General features: G+C 49.3%; 6 protein-coding genes across 6 annotated transcripts; 5 read left to right on the forward strand and 1 right to left on the reverse strand.

The window, feature by feature from the left end:
- The first annotated feature begins 258 nt into the window (after positions 1–258).
- On the forward strand, positions 259–2299 carry BKA55DRAFT_673645 (general substrate transporter). Its single transcript, XM_046198037.1, has 4 exons — positions 259–489; positions 542–1520; positions 1576–1720; positions 1773–2299. The coding sequence occupies exons 1-4, from the start codon at positions 380–382 to the stop codon at positions 2195–2197; spliced, it is 1659 nt and encodes a 552-aa protein (XP_046052030.1). The 5' UTR covers positions 259–379; the 3' UTR covers positions 2198–2299.
- A 1055-nt stretch (positions 2300–3354) lies between these two features.
- On the forward strand, positions 3355–4642 carry BKA55DRAFT_562380 (uncharacterized protein). The gene has a single exon (XM_046192274.1). It carries the CDS (start codon positions 3555–3557, stop codon positions 4608–4610), a length of 1056 nt encoding a protein of 351 aa, XP_046052031.1. The 5' UTR covers positions 3355–3554; the 3' UTR covers positions 4611–4642.
- A 247-nt stretch (positions 4643–4889) lies between these two features.
- BKA55DRAFT_506806 (Ribokinase-like protein) lies at positions 4890–5876 on the forward strand (the record flags this gene model as incomplete). Its single annotated transcript, XM_046187296.1, has 1 exon — positions 4890–5876. One exon carries the CDS (start codon positions 4890–4892, stop codon positions 5874–5876), a length of 987 nt encoding a protein of 328 aa, XP_046052032.1.
- Positions 5877–5942: 66 nt separating this feature from the next.
- On the reverse strand, positions 5943–7713 carry BKA55DRAFT_687622 (uncharacterized protein; the record flags this gene model as incomplete). Its single annotated transcript, XM_046199091.1, has 4 exons — positions 5943–6673; positions 6727–7375; positions 7429–7580; positions 7632–7713. The coding sequence occupies 4 exons, from the start codon at positions 7711–7713 to the stop codon at positions 5943–5945; spliced, it is 1614 nt and encodes a 537-aa protein (XP_046052033.1).
- A 685-nt stretch (positions 7714–8398) lies between these two features.
- BKA55DRAFT_592083 (uncharacterized protein) lies at positions 8399–10027 on the forward strand (the record flags this gene model as incomplete). The annotated part of the gene is made up of 2 exons (XM_046195339.1): positions 8399–9782; positions 9846–10027. 2 exons carry the CDS (start codon positions 8399–8401, stop codon positions 10025–10027), a joined length of 1566 nt encoding a protein of 521 aa, XP_046052034.1.
- Positions 10028–13124: 3097 nt separating this feature from the next.
- Positions 13125–13559, forward strand: BKA55DRAFT_639272 (uncharacterized protein; the record flags this gene model as incomplete). The annotated part of the gene is made up of 1 exon (XM_046197102.1): positions 13125–13559. A coding segment is annotated over one exon (435 nt), but the record flags the coding sequence as incomplete, so codon positions are not given.
- Positions 13560–16367: the final 2808 nt, after the last annotated feature.

Below are 16367 nucleotides of genomic sequence, written 5' to 3' on the forward strand. Positions count from 1 at the left end.
TGTATTCACGCCAACTCAATGGAAGAGTAACTTCGTCTATGGCCAGAAATATGAGATAAACACGTCTCAATGAACTTACCGGTGCAAGGGAGCCTCAATATCTGGTAACTTATGGTAATTAGTCTCCAATTCAACATGCCATCACCCCAATCCTCACGAGCCTCCGGCACTCTCTCGCCGGTGGTGGTCAGACCAACAATCACACTATTCCCAAACGAGGGGTCTTAGCCTACCACTTTCTCGCCCGCGCATCAACTCCAGAAAATTAGATCCCCAGTGAAATGGCCTGGGGTAGAAAAATGTTTAAAAGACTCGAACTTTCTCCCCATACCCCAGATTTCATCACATCAACCTCCCCACAGCTTCGTCTCACTTCACCATGTCTACCTCGGACGGTCCTTATACCTTGGAGCCCAGTGCTCCCAAGAAGACTATCTGGAAGTCTATACGGGAGAATCCAAAGGTCATCTTTATTGCCTTTTTTGCTTCGTGAGTATTACTTTGATATAAGTTTGAGGACAGTTTGCTGACTGGAGGATAGACTTGGTGGTTTTGAATATGGTTACCAACAGGGTGTTCTGGGTCAATCCCTCGTCATGACCCGCTTCACACAAAACTTCCCCTCAGTCGTTGAATCATCCTCTGCGACAGGATGGCTCACATCTATTCTCCAACTAGGCGGTATTCTCGGATCTCTATCAGCTGGTGTTTCTAGCGAACTTATCTCGCGAAAGTACACCATGTTCATCGCATGCTTATGGGTCGTCGTCGGCAGTTATCTCTACGTTGGTGCCACTGCAGGAAATCCACAGCTCCTTTACGCTGGTCGATTCTTGACTGGTGTTGGTGTTGGTCTTTTCAGCGGTGTTGGACCGCTTTACAACGCTGAGCTGTCGTCGCCTGAGATGAGAGGTCTTCTTGTGTCGTTTTATCAACTTGCGACTATTCTGGGCATTATGCTTTCGTTTTGGTGCGGTTATGGAAGTAACTACATCGGCGGAACAGGCGACTCTCAGTCCGATCTTGCTTGGCGTCTTCCCTCCATCATCCAGGGTATTCCAGCTGCTATGCTTGCTGTCGGTATTTGGTTCATGCCCTTCTCACCCAGATGGCTCGTCAAGGTTGGCCGCGACGAAGAAGCCAAGTCTACTCTCGCCTGGATGCGAAAGCTCCCCATCGACTCTGACGCTGTTCAGGTTGAGTACCTTGAGATCAAGGCTGAGGCAGTATTTGAGCAGAAGGTTTTCGCTAGGGACTTTCCTCATCTTGCTGAGAGAAACAACAACCGTTTCATGCAGCAGATTGCTCAATATGTGACCTGCTTCAGATCGATGGATAACCTCAAGCGTGTCTGCACTGCTTGGCTTATCATGTTCTTCCAGCAGTGGTCTGGTATTGATGCTATCATCTATTATGCTTCTAATGTTTTTATCAGCCTGGGTCTTACTGGTGGAACTATTGCTCTCCTTGCGACTGGTGTCACTGGCGTTGTCTTCCTCATCAGCACAATCCCTTCTATGGTAAGTCCTTCCGTTACTGGGACTGCAGAACTTATGCTAACCTTGGCTCTCACAGTTGATCATTGATCGCGTTGGTCGCAAGCCTCTTCTTTTGATTGGTTCCGTTGTCATGGGTGCCAGTATGATCACGGTCGGAATTATTGTCGCCAAGTTCCGCCACGACTGGCCTAATCACGTCGCTGCTGGTTGGACTGCAGTTGGTAAGCCAATCCTTCATCTCCCAGCCTGCCATCATGACTAACATGGCATTAGCTCTCATTTGGGTCTACATCGCTGGCTTCGGCGCTACATGGGGTCCCGTCTCCTGGACTCTCGTCTCCGAGATCTTCCCCCTCTCCATCCGCGCCAAGGGAGCATCCATCGGTGCCTCAAGTAACTGGGTCAACAACTTCGCTATCGCCTTCTTCGTTCCCCCCATGCTCGAGTCCTGGGAGTGGGGAACCTACATCTTCTTCGCCGTCTTCCTCTTCGTTGGTATTCTCTGGGTCTGGTTCTTTTTGCCCGAGACCAAGAACGCTTCTCTTGAGGAGATGGATCGTGTCTTCAAGAGCCGTGCTGGTGAGCAGGATGCTGAGTTGCTTCGCGAGGCTCAGGCCGAGGTTGGACTTTTGGGTTCTGTGGCGGGACGAAAGCCTTCGTTTGAGAAGGAGAATGAGAAGCATGTTGAGGCTCTGTAAATGGGTGATGACTTGTGAGGGTAGGATAGTCTGGAGAGGGGACGAGGTGTTTATGGTGACGATGAGGTTGTAATGTTATATACCACGCTATGCATAATGATCATTTTGTATATTTCTTAACTTACTTGCCTATCATCTTCGTTGATAACTATTGGAGTAATGAAGTGTACTATGATGCATAAATAATAAGACATGCACCCAATCAAGACTCAGCTGATCCAACGCCAAGACAACCACGGAAGATAATCTATAGGGCTGGCGCTAGCCAAATCTGTAGTTCTCGTAAATAACTGTCGCATATAGAGAGAGACTGATCTAATGCGAAGCTTCTGCCGTCCTGTCGCAGAACAAACAGATGCTGACTGCCCAGCTGCGGTGAGAAGAAGGCAATGACATCATGAAAGATGGACGAATGTCATAGGACCTTGTAAGTGATAAATAACACATGCCGCAACAATTTGACTACGGCTCAGAATATAGATTTAGTATCAAAAGACTGTGTCAGTAGAAGCCAGGCAGGGCGAACCGCCTGGTGAAATCGCATGTTTACATGGGCGGGCCAAGTAACACGAATCGCCACTGTTAGCATACGAACAGTCTGACTTAAAGTCACAGACTCCCGCGGGGAACTTTGCCTGGTTGCAGTCTGTGCTTTCTGGGGCAATCAATACCGAATTCAAGTTCAAGTTACTTGGGAAATGGAGTCTTTGCTTCCTCCGGTTGTTATGTTACCGAGTCATGACCTGAGAATCGCGTCGCCTATGGCCCCCAAATCCGGCTTAGTGAATTACCCATCGAGACTTTGACCAACTTCATGATTGGCCAATTGCAATTTTAATTGGTGAGCGGCGACCTTGAAATGGATCCTTCGGGGATCACTGGTTTCTGGAAAATTACCTTGTTTCTGTCACACTTGACACATGAATTGAGAGCGAACAGGAAGAGGCTACAGTTCCGTTTTGGGACCGTATTTGCACTCATCATCACATTCTTCCTTGGTGTTGCTCATGACGTGCCTTGTATAGGCGATCGAACCAACTCTCCATACTCCACTCATCATCTCACAATGGCCTTCTTCCCATCAGAAGACTTCTCCCTTGACCCCCGCTTTATCGAACTTCAAGAAGAGCTCCGCACAGTCCTCTTCGCAGGGTTATCCGGCCTATCACCTAGCGCATCAGTCACACCCGAAGCAGACTCATCATCACCACCAACATCATCCCTCAACCTGTCCAGCGTAACAGTCAATGTACCCAACGATAGATTAATATGCTATCTTCAGAACTGGGTTACAGAATGTGCGCCGTACTTGGACAAGTTTGATGAGGATAAGCATTTCCAGATTCATGTTCCACTTATGGCGCAGAAGAGCCCGGCACTGTTATATGCTATGCTTGCGTTTTCATCACGGCAGATGGAACGGAGAGGATTGACGCAGGAGGGGGGATGCGATAGTCTTGAGTTGTATCAGGAGAGTATTAGGTTGTTGAGTCCTGGATTGCAAGCTAAAGATCCCAACATGCTTGTGACAGCTTGTATTCTTGCTGTTTTTGAACTCATGTCTGGTGGCTCCAAGAACTGGAAGCGTCATGTCGAGGGATGCGCTTCGCTTTTTGAGTTCTTTGGAGTTGATGGTTTCTCTGGTGGTCTGCCCCAGGCTGTGTTCTGGTGCTATGCCAGGATGGAGTTGTGCGGAGCGATTATATCAGATGGGACAGAAACTGCTGTTCTTCCACTCTCAAAATGGGCACCAGCTGCACCTGAGTCGCTGATATCCTCTGGACAAGTCGAGCGATATGTGCGAGACATGTTTCATCAAAGGAGTCGGGATTGTCCTGACATGCAAGCCAACTGGGCCATTTACCTCTGCACGAAAGTCTGCGATCTAAGATTTCGGAGGACGCAAAGCCTAGAACTAGGACGAGCAGACGTTCAAGATGACAGACCCTTTCAAGAACAATGGCAACAACTCTGGAACGAGCTCCAATACTGGCTTGACGAGCGTCCATCAACAATGAAGCCAATTAGCATGGTTGAAGCAGGTGATAAGCAGATTTTCCCAGCCATGCTTTTCCCCCACTGGGCTGCTATATCAAGCAACCAGATCTATCACACAGCATGTATTCTCATGCTAGAAATGCGTCATGATTTAGATTCACAGTGTTTAGCGCTGTGGCATGCACGACAAGTCTGTGGAATATCCTGCGCAAATCTTCATCCAGGAAGTCTTGTGAACTCTATACAGCCGCTTTATATAGCTGGGAAGTTATTCTCACATGTTAATGAGAGGAAGCAGATTGCAAGGTTGTTGAAGAGTATTGATAGGACGACGGGATGGGGAGCTTTGTGGAGGTTGACGGATCTTGAGGCTGAATGGGGCTATGATGTTGGCGCGCTGCTGAAGACGCTGTAAGGACTTACGACAGGGATTTTAGCGAGTAAGGCACCCGTAGAACTGTTGACATATCATAATAATGAGTTTAAGTCCACTAGACCCCGTTCACATGCTTCCTGATCGTCTATCCGCCATCGCATAACACACCCATTTTTAGGATAGCGTGCCAAGGACAGGTGGAGTACATCGCCAACACTCAGCAGTCATGCACTGCGCGTATAAAGGTTTTCGTCTTTTGAAATATCCTTGCTCCGTCCTTCGTTATCTACAAACATTCATATTCTCCAAACAAGCGCCATGGCGTCACCAAGACCAGTCATCAGTGTCCTCGGGTCACTGAACATTGACCTTGTCTCATATGTCCCTCACCACCCTCTTCCTGGCGAGACGATAACTTCAAGTCGTTTCAATGTCTTTCCCGGAGGAAAGGGTGCCAATCAAGCGGTTGCTTGCGCAAAGCTTTCAAGAACCTCCGATCTGAAGAACCCAAGCGTCGATGTTACCATGATCGGTGCAGTTGGAGCGGACGCATATGGAACCGTTCTTCTTGACAGTCTCAAGTCTTATGATGTTGGAACAGACTCCATCATCGTGAATAAAGACGGAGGTTCTGAGTCACAGAGTGGAATTGCCATGATTATCGTCGATGAACCAACTGGCCAGAACCGCATTATCTTATCACCAGGAGCCAACAACTCCCTCCAACCAAGCCACTTCCCCGAGATCCCCGGCCCAGCACCATCATTGCTTATCATGCAGCTTGAGATTCCTCTGGAGACAGTTATCCAGGCGTTTAAAGCCGCCAAGACTATAGGAACTCCGGTTTTGCTCAACCCCGCTCCTGCTCAAGTGCTCCCAGCAGAGATCTACCAAGGGCTGGCACATTTAATCCTCAACGAGACTGAAGCGGCTTTGTTATCAGAAAAGGACGAGTCCGAGTTCGAAGATATCTCTGTCGTTGAAAAGGCCGCTGCTGATTTCCTTGCTCGAGGCGTGCGGAACGTTGTGATTACTCTGGGTGGCAAAGGAGCATACTATGCCAACGACACGGGTGCCAAGGGTCTCATCCCCGCTCTGAAGGTCGAGGTGGTGGATACTACTGCTGCTGGTGATACTTTCATCGGTGCTTATGCAGTTGAGCTTGCAGGCGCTGAGCAACGGTCGGAGCAGTTCGACATTGCGAAGGCTGTTAGGTCAGGAATATGGGCGTCATCAAAGACAGTCGTGCGAAGGGGAGCGCAAGTGTCTATACCATGGAAGGATGAATTGGAATCAGCACAGTAAGCAAGAGCAATGAATTTATAATGATTCTCACGGCCCTATTCTATCCAGTTACGCTATCATCAAGTATCAGGAATGCGCATTTGCTGGTGCGCTGGTATGTCGAGAAGAAGACCAAAACTGCTGCAGATCCGCAATCTCACTTTGAAGAGGAATCTTTGTCGCATCCCCGATACGCTGGAAACATAACAGTAACGCTTCTTGTTGAGAAGGATACGTCATATCTCTTGCTATTCGAACAACTGTCGCTACCACGACAGGATCCCATTGATCGGAGAAATTATTCCACAGAGCAAGTTTGGCGAGTTTCTGAGCATGCCAGCTTTTCGATGCCAACCTATGTGGTATCGATGATAATTTGACTAAGCGTGGTTTATATGAAAGGAGGAGAAGGGCTGAAAAATGAATCGCTAGGTTTGCTTGAACCGCGATGGCGCTTGAATAGACGTCTGCTGTGAATGGGGTATTGGTTGATGTTGCGTGGTCAACTTCGGCGCTTTCTAGCAAGGGGATCATATCTGGAGGACGATCACGGAACCATTGGACACAGCGTGCCCATAGTTTGGACCATGTTGCCCAGACGAGAGAGTAGGGTTCGTGGGTTGGTGATTGTACGGGTGCGATACCGTTGAACAGAGGGATTATTTCGTCATGTATCAAGTGGCAGCATGTCGCGAGATGTGTTAGACAGTCGTCGTAAATACTCGGTGGTGTCGGGGCAGAGGTTAGGAATGTGTCATTCATCAGTGGTAGTGACTGTAATGATGGGGATTTGGTTGCTATGATGGAAGCAGCAAGCTCTGTTATCCAAGGTCAGCTCATATCTTACAAAACATGAGATCAAGCATAGTACCTGTCTTAAAGTGAAAGCGATCGAGAGTTTTGAGAGGCTCCTCCTGACTCTCAAAGAACTGACATCGCTCTCTCACATTCATGCAATCAGAGTGCAGATTTGCCCACTCAGATGGGCCAGTATAAAAGAAGTTACCGAGAGCAAGTAGCGACCGTCCGACATCAGCGATGAAACCATCTTCCAGAGATAAACGATGCTGGAATTGTTGAACAAGATGAGTATCTCCTTCATGACTGGTGGAGCTCGAACTCCTCCTACTCCGGCGCATCGCAACCCATATGATGATATCCATTATGGTAGACTTTTCTGCTGCTAATGTCATAATCTTTGGTCCGAAGGTGGACCTTGGTGCATTCGAGTCTAGCCAGGGGACTATTTGGTAGCGAAACCGAAGCATTGCTGTTTGTCTCTCTGAAGAGTTTTGCTCTGATAGAACTGTTTCGTTCCATCTTGATGGCGTGGGGATTTGGTTCCCTTCATTTTGGTGATGGTTGTTGGTTGAAGGGGTTGGTTGAGGAACATCTGTTGTCGTGTGGTGAATAGATTCAAGTCTTTCCGTTCGAGCAGTACTGGCTATAGGACTCTCAAACACTGGCTCGGCTGGAGCAGGACTGGGCTCGACAAAGGACAGCAAGCTATCTTGCATGGGCTAGCATCGCAATGTTAGTGATCGACTTACTCGTGGAAGACGAGAGGACTGACCAGAGATGAATCAGCATCATCGCCATTATCCCCCTGTACGCTACCGTCTTTCCCCAGTGATGAGCGTACCCCTGGTACAAAGGTCCACTCTTTGAACTCGCACGTCACATTCCTCCCGATACAGCTACCGCATTGAGGTCTCTGTTCATCACCTTGTATCCAAGTGTTAGCCAATGTGACCGGGAGAGACGCGGTTGACTAACATTTTCTTCGACGTCTTCGACAGGGTATACAGCCTGTGCGGGACCGTCTTTTGTTATCGGGTATTCGTCTTACGACTGGCATTGCGATAAGGTACGCACGCGTTTGACGAGAAAGATGGAGCGATGGGAAAAGAGGAGTCTTGAGGGCGGTGGAGGTGGGCAGAAGCTAAACTCAATTGTCGCGAAACAGACGATTTGAACATACAAAAGTCATCGTAAATTAGAACCCGAGAGCTAACAAGTGAGACCTAAAAAGACACTTTAGAGCAAACAAAATGGAAGATCGCAAAGAGACGTATTTGCTGATTCCTTGGCTGACAAAATGGTATGCAACTGCGGGCAGCACATTCCTAGATCATGATACTAGACCAGAACAGGATAGGTTTCAATTAACACGATAGCATAAACTATTGGAAGAACAAAGCCGCAGGAATCCGATTCAAGGTTGTGAGGCTAACCTTCTTGAGGTGCATGGCTGGACCGATGTTATAAGGCGCGGTCAAAGAGCAACGCTATCGTGGAAAGCGATCTCAGCCCCTGAAGCCTGGACCACGGACTATATGTACGGCTGAGAATACCCAAACCGCCATTGGTCCTGAAAGCTTGACTTAAATGAGTGGCGTTGCCAGCGTGCATGAGAATGTCACACCTCCGCAATCAAGCGGCTCAAATCTCATATAGAATATGCGCAGACGTTACAAATAGGAAGGCCAAGTAGATTAAAACCACAGAAAATTCGAAATAATTGTCTTAAAACTTCCGTTACAATGAAGTTACAGCTCCTAGTCTTCGTTCTCTTTACATCCCTCGCACAAGCCCAGTGGAAAGGTTGTTCGAGCCCCTGGCCCAATATCCCTCCAGGCAAAGAATTCACCCTCAAAGATAAATGTCGCACTCTTTCAGGCTATCCAAAGAAATTTGAAAAAGCCAATACAGAAGTCACCGTGACATATACGCAGCAATGGAGCCGTCTACCCAGCAAGACCAAAACCGCTGTAAACCCAATCCTCAAAGAGTCTCTCGAGAAAAGCATGGAAGTCTACCGCAAATTTGCAAAACTGCCATCGAGCATTGTCGTCATCCTAACAACAGAAAGCGATGAAGATTTTACCGCTGAGACCTACTATCCAAATCTTAGGAAGCCACCATGTCAAATCAAGTTATTCAAGAGATGGACCACCGAAGCAACGACGAATAAACCTCGGGTGCTACAAGCTCTTGCGCATGAGATATATCATTGCATACAGGATCTTGGAAAACTTGGGAATTTCCTTGATCCGCAGTGGGTTCGTGAAGGTTCTGCGAATTATTTCAGTAACCTCGTCTTTCCTGACTCAAACGCCGAATGGCCTGATGATAAACACAGCGGCGTTGCGTATAAACCTTCTTTGCCGATATATGCACATGTGAAAAAAGATGCTTACGCGACTAGCATATTCTTCCAAGCGCAAGAGAAACTGGATGAGGATGACATGAACAAGTTTGTTCTGGCAACGCCGGGAGGGTCAAGTGGGCTTCAAGAACGAGCTCGACTATCAGACTTGACAGGTTTTTCTGATGAGTTCTTCACTTTCGCAAAGGCCTTCGCGCTTGGGCAGATCAAAGACACCAATGGAGATCTCATTCCGATCAAGAACATTAATCCCGTTTCTGCGTCAATCAAGTTTGACGAGGCGGGCACTACTGGCACCGCAACGCTCACAAGCACGCCGTTCACTATTTCAGTCTTCAAAATTACTATTGACCCTGGGCGAACGGCGAAGATTTACTCATCGGCGAATGATAACCAGCGGCTTGCTTACCGAAAGTCAGACGTCAAATCGTGGACCGACATGGCCACCGATTCCTCTTCTGGACGTACCATCGATCTTCCATGCAACCAGAAAAACACTAAGCAGACATATATCGTTGTATTTATCTCAACTAAAGATGTCAAGAGTGATAAAGTGAAGATTACGGTTGCGACAAGCAAGCCCAAAAAGTGCGGCGCAAGAAGCGGGTTCGTTCTCTACCCTCTGTTTAACCCTACGACAAGTGGCGGATATTGTCCCAAAGGAACACATTCTTCCAGACTAGCAATTTGGTGTTGTCCAGACGGAACACAATTGGATGAACATGTAGCGCAAGAAGTCAGCGTCTGCTGTCCAACAGGCAAGTCTCGTGGTGTGAATGTTGTTACGCTGATAGGCTAATGGTCAAAGATGCGGATTGCAGCAAGGAAATCGTCCCAAATAATCTTCGATGCGCTAATCCGGAGTGGAGACTCTGGAACAAGCAGAACAGAGAAGTTGGATGTTGTCAGATTGGTTTTTACCCTACAGCAAACAGATATTGCACAACGGATTCCGCGGCATGGGACAGACGTTTCGTACAGGTACCATCACATGCTTCACTAAGTCTTACAAGAGTTTACTAACGGTGAGATCGACAGATTCCACAGAGCAGTTAGGCGGGCTACACGAAGATCATATGTCAGATATCCATCATGTATGGGAATTTCAAGGTCATTCCCTTCTGCTTCATCGTATTTGCGGTATTTCATGGATAAATTCATAGCAATAGGGTAGCCCAAAAACTCAATTGAACTGGTCGCATGCTTAGCCTATCATGGCATGACTGATCATCCTCCCAACCCATCTTGGGATTTAGCCAAACTGCAGAAAACTCAGTGCCTATAACCCTCGGGTGAAGATGCAAAGTTGCAAACCGATGGATGCATGATATTCACCGAGGATCGCTTAGTGAGCGTTGCGGTTTGCTCGCCGTTGAAAATGGCATTCTGGTACGTGTGTTCCTATTTCGCTGCGTTTGGACTGACCCAAAGACTATATTGTGACAGGATGCGCTATTGGACGGCTCGTATCACTGCTGAAACTTAAAACCTTCATATCTCTACTGGTGCTTGCAACATGATGACTCTGCCTGTATGACTTACGTGTTCGATAAGGCTGAACGAGCTGCGATTGATGAATTGGGGAAACATGTCGGGCTGTCTCGTCCGGTTCTGCTCTAAGCGGCATCGTGAACGTTTCAATGAGTCAAACAATAGAGCGCCCATCTTACGAGGCGTATATTAAAGCCGCATCATGCAAGGGCGAGGCTTGAGAAACTGTTATGCTTAATCGATAGCTGTCGAAGCTGCATGCGGCTTGATAGTTAGTTCCAGGCCAGCAATCACCTCTTTTTTCCGCCATGGCTCAATCTCTGGACGCGGAAGCATGGGCTTTGGGGAATAGTGTAACGAAATGGCGCAGCTGAGTGAGAAAAGGTGCACTGTCGGATAGCCCGAAGTGGGAAAGGTCGCACGAGCACGTTATTGACTCTCTGCCACGTTCATGTGTAGGTTACGGGGCTGAATGTGTTGGCTGAGTCGCGCAACTCTGTTTGGTGATGGTCTTATCGGCAATAAACAGAGTCGAAAGAGCGAGACTCCAACATTGTCTGTTTTGGTGATAACTGAGTGTGACAGTGACTGGACTACTTGGGCTAGGCTCTGGGTTAATACGAGCCCGTTCTGTGAATGGCTTGCGCTATGGACGAACACGTAGCTAGATCCGTTGTGATCCAATAGATTTTGGGAAAAGAGGGTCGCGATGCCGCCCAGCCGGAGTTTTACATACCAGAGCGACAAGGCACGACATACCGACCCTGGTTCATGTAATGGGCAGTGACAGCCGAGTGCACTGCAGCGTGTCATTGGAACACGGAGAACCCTGTTGGAGTGGAACATGATTTGCGTCTAGATGTTTGCAGATCAACCAGTGACTAAAAAGCTTGTCTAGGTGATCATCTGGCGTTAGAAGGTATATTCATCTGCCTATAGCGGTCCATGTGAATTGCGCATCCCCTCTGCCAAAAGGCCAGTGGGGATGGGCCCAATGCTTTGGAAATGACAGAAAGTGAGTTATTACCGCATGCGATTGAGGTTATAGAATGATGGCGATGTCAAGATATGTCGGCTTGGTGGAGATACGCCCAGATTCAAGCCCCTCAGCAAAACAAAAAAAAGGGTGAGAGACATCGCTTAGCTTCTGATCCGTCAACAGAAAAAAAGGTAGTGAACGGTTGTGTAATACAGGAAACATCTAGACCAAACGCCACAAGAAGGAGCCGCACAGTTGCCAAGGTGTTTCTGCACTGGGAGTTGACTCTGATCCTGCCAAGAAATGAACCCGCGTGGCTCTGCAAGGGGCACTGGGATTTGTTCTGTGTTAAGAATGGAAAGGACCAGCCTGGAATGTAAAGGGACCTGCGTCTTTCCCGGCCTGTGGCGCCACGGGTAGGCCCGTTTTGCATGCCGTTATTGGAATGGTGTCCTCTGTCTCGGTTCAGCTCTCCGATCTAGACCGTGCCTACCATAGCAGGCACCGGAGAAGACATCAATTTACCATTTCCTTGGTTATTTCAATCTAAGAGAATTATTTGAACAATTGATCCAGATAGTAATTGATTGCAACGGGAATAGCCATTCTCTGCCTTGTTTTTGATCTCCATATCATGTCACTACTACTATCAGTTAGCTACCGTTTCCAGTCCCTCTGCCAAGAGTCCCAGTCTCCTGGTACACTTATCACTCACAATTCCATATGCGGAAAGCTGAAAATAGAAGTTGAGTTCACGCTGCATTAACTTTTTAGCCCTGGTCCCTGGAAGGGTCTTCTTGTGGCTAGAATGAGGCTGGAATACCACATTGAGTTTATACTGAATATCTCGACTAAACAAGCTTTCAACCCAGACGGATTAGGAAACAGGCGAACTTGAAGATATCGGCCAAGATGAGAGCAACAGTTCTTATAAAAAACCATTATAGATCAGATCAGAAATGGATTTGTTCTCATCAACAATCTCACAGTCTACTACACCCATCATAGTAGTCGCTTCTTTACATTGTCTTTTTCGCAATGCATTTCATCAAGGCTGTTGTCTGGGGCATATCCATTGCTGCTGCTAACGCAGCCGCTTTGCCTGCAGAGGGATCTGATGCTACTGCCTGCGAGTACTCCGGCGGCGACCGAGCCTGCGAAGCTCATGTGAGTGCAATGCAGTATCAGATCTGGTAACAGCGCGAGCTAACAATTTCTACAGTGCGCAGAGAAGGGCCAAACCTTTGTATCCTGTGCTCCGTGAGTATTCGGCTGAGTCAGCTGGGATGTAGCTAACATTCGCTAGTGAGTGCAAGTGTTCCGGTTCCTTGGGCGATTCTCTGAGACGTCTTCTCAAGAGGAAGACTACATCATCTGCCAAGCCTACCACTGTCAAGGTGCAAGCTACGACTTCCAAGAAGCCCACTACCACTTCGAAGCCTGCTACTACATCCAAGAAGCCAACGACCACGTCTAAGCCAGCTACAACCTCGAAGCCCACTACCACTTCGAAGCCCGCTACTACTTCCAAGAAGCCTACTACCACTTCGAAGCCCGCTACTACTTCCAAGCCTGCTACTACATCCAAGAAGCCAACGACCACGTCTAAGCCTGCCACTACTTCCAAGCCTGCTACCACTTCCAAGCCTGCTACCACTTCCAAGCCAGCTACTACCTCGAAGCCTGCTACCACTTCCAAGCCTGCTACCACTTCAAAGCCTGCTACCACCTCAAAGCCTGCTACCACTTCAAAGCCTGCTACCACCTCAAAGCCTGCTACCACTTCCAAGCCAGCTACTACCTCGAAGCCTGCTACCACCTCAAAGCCTGCTACCACTTCAAAGCCTGCTACCACTTCAAAGCCTGCTACCACTTCAAAGCCAGCTACTACCTCGAAGCCTGCTACCACTTCAAAGCCTGCTACCACTTCAAAGCCTGCTACCACCTCAAAGCCAGCTACCACTTCCAAGCCTGCTACTACCTCAAAGCCTGCTACCACTTCAAAGCCTGCTACCACCTCAAAGCCTGCTACCACCTCAAAGCCTGCTACCACCTCAAAGCCTAGTACAACTTCCAAGGCTGAGACCACCACTTCCAAGGCTGCAACAACAACCTCCAAGGCTTCATCTAGCTCATCTTCCTCCAGTACTAGCTCCAAGGCTTCCACTTCTACCAGTGCCCCTGCTTCCACTAGCAAGGCTTCTACCTCCACCAGTGCCGCCGCTTCTACAAGTAAGGCTTCAACCAGCACAAGCTCAGCTGCAGCTTCTACTAGCACTAGCTCGACATCTTCTGCTGCCGCCTCCACTAGCTCTTCTGCTTCTTCCTCCGCTGCTGTCCCATCCAGTGCTGCATCCAGCCAGGCCACTGGCGAGCCCGCTGGTGGTGTCACAAGCTCCACTTCTGATGATGATGAGACCACTACTGTTATCTCCTCTACTTCTGCTGATCAGTCTTCTTCCGCTACCGATGTTGATGATGTTACCTCCACATCTGCTGAAGTTGATGAGACCACTACCTCTTCTGCCGCTGCTGATACTACCTCTGAGGCTAATGATGAGACTACCAGCACTACTGGCGAGGTTGATGAGACTACTACTTCTGCTGCTGATGAGGAGACTACCACTTCTGCTGCTGACGAGGAGACTACTACTTCTGCTGCTGACGAGGAGACTACCACTTCTGCTGCTGATGAGGAGACTACTACTTCTGCTGCTGACGAGGAGACTACTACTTCTGCTGCTGATGAGGAAACTACTACCTCTGCTGCTGATGAGGAGACCACTACCTCTGCTGCTGATGAGGAGACCACTACCTCTGCTGCTGATGAGGAGACCACTACCTCTGCTGCTGATAAGACTACCAGCACTACTGGCGAGGTTGATGAGACTACTACTTCTGCTGCTGACGAGGAGACTACCACTTCTGCTGCTGACGAGGAGACTACCACCTCTGCTGCTGATGAGGAGACTACCACCTCTGCTGCTGATGAGGAGACTACCACTTCTGCTGCTGATGAGGAGACTACTACTTCTGCTGCTGACGAGGAGACTACTACTTCTGCTGCTGATGAGGAGACCACTACCTCTGCTGCTGATGAGGAGACCACTACCTCTGCTGCTGATGAGGAGACCACTACCTCTGCTGCTGATAAGACTACCAGCACTACTGGCGAGGTTGATGGGACTACTACTTCTGCTGCTGATGAGGAGACTACCACTTCTGCTGCTGATGAGGAGACTACTACTTCTGCTGCTGACGAGGAGACTACCACTTCTGCTGCTGACGAGGAGACTACCACTTCTGCTGCTGACGAGGAGACCACCACGTCTGCTGCTGACGAGGAGACCACTACTTCTGATGTTGATGATGAAACCTCAACTTCTGCTGCTGGTGCTACTGATGTCGACGAGGAGACATCCACTGCCGCCGCTGCCACCACCTCAGAAGAGGTTGATGAGACCACTACTTCTGCAGCCGATGACGAGACTACTACCTCTGCTGCTGCCACGACCTCAGAAGAAGTTGATGAGTCGACCACTACCTCCGCCGCCGATGAGGAGACCACCACGTCTGCTGCCGACGAGGAGACCACTACTTCTGCTGTTGATGAGGAAACTACCACTTCCGCCGCCAGTGCCTCTACCACCTCGGATGCTGATGAGGAGACCTCAACCTCTGCCGCTGGCGCTACTACTTCTGATGTCGATGAGGATACGTCTACCTCAGCTGCCGCCGCTAGCACCACTGATGAGGTCGATGTGACTACCACTTCTGCTGCCGGTGCCTCTACCACTGATGAAGTTGATGAGACCACTACCTCTGCTGCTGCTGGCACCACCACTTCTGAGGGTGACGAAGAGACCACTTCAGCTGCCGCTGGTACTTCCACCTCGGTTGCGGATGACGAGACCTCCAGTGCTACTACTCTTGTCACCTTGACCAGGACTACCAGCGCCGCCGATGAGGAGTCATCCACTGCTACCTCTGAGGATCTCACTGGTAACCCTGCTGGAATCTCTACCACCTCTTCTGCTTTTGATGAGGAGTCCACCAGCGAGGCTGCTTCATCCACTGCTGCTGCTACCACTTCGTCCGTCGCTGATGAGGAATCATCTACCCAGGCCGCTTCTTCTACCTCGGTTGCTGATGATGAGACTACCAGTCAAGCTGCTTCATCCACCTCTGCTGCCGATGAGGAGTCCACTAGCCAGGCTGCCTCCAGCACTTCTGTTGCCGATGAGACTACTTCTTCCGCCGCTGAGTCCATTACTTCGGTCGCGGACGAGTCCACTAGCCAGGCCGCTAGCAGCACCTCTGCTGATGAGGAGTCCACCAGCGAGGCTGCTTCATCTACTGCCGCTGCTACCACTTCCTCTGTTGCTGATGAGGAGTCTTCAACTGAAGTTGCCTCCACCAGCTCTGCTGCTGAGAGCACTAGCCAAGCCGCTTCCTCCACATCGGTCGCTGATGAGGAGACTACCTCCAGCCAGGCTGCTTCTTCCACTTCTGCTGCCGATGAGACCAGCACTTCTGTCGCTGCTTCCACTTCCGCTGATGAGTCTACCTCTGCTGCTCAGTCTACTAGTGAAGCTGCTTCTTCCACGTCGGTTGCCGATGAGGAGTCTACCAGCCAGGCTGCTTCTTCTACCTCTGTTGCCGAGTCTAGCACTTCTGTCGTTGAGTCCACTAGCTCTGCTGATGCCTCGACTTCATCAACCGCAGATGAGGAGTCCACCAGCCAGGCTGCTTCTTCTACCTCTGTTGCCGAGTCTAGCACTTCTGTCGTTGAGTCCACTTCTGCTGCTGCGACAACCTCATCAGCTGCCGATGAGACAACTAGCCAAGTTGATTCATCCACCACTGAGCAGCT

Source organism: Fusarium redolens (genome assembly GCF_020744475.1).
Source record: "Fusarium redolens strain MPI-CAGE-AT-0023 chromosome Unknown BKA55scaffold_5, whole genome shotgun sequence".
Lineage (NCBI taxonomy): Eukaryota > Fungi > Ascomycota > Sordariomycetes > Hypocreales > Nectriaceae > Fusarium > Fusarium redolens.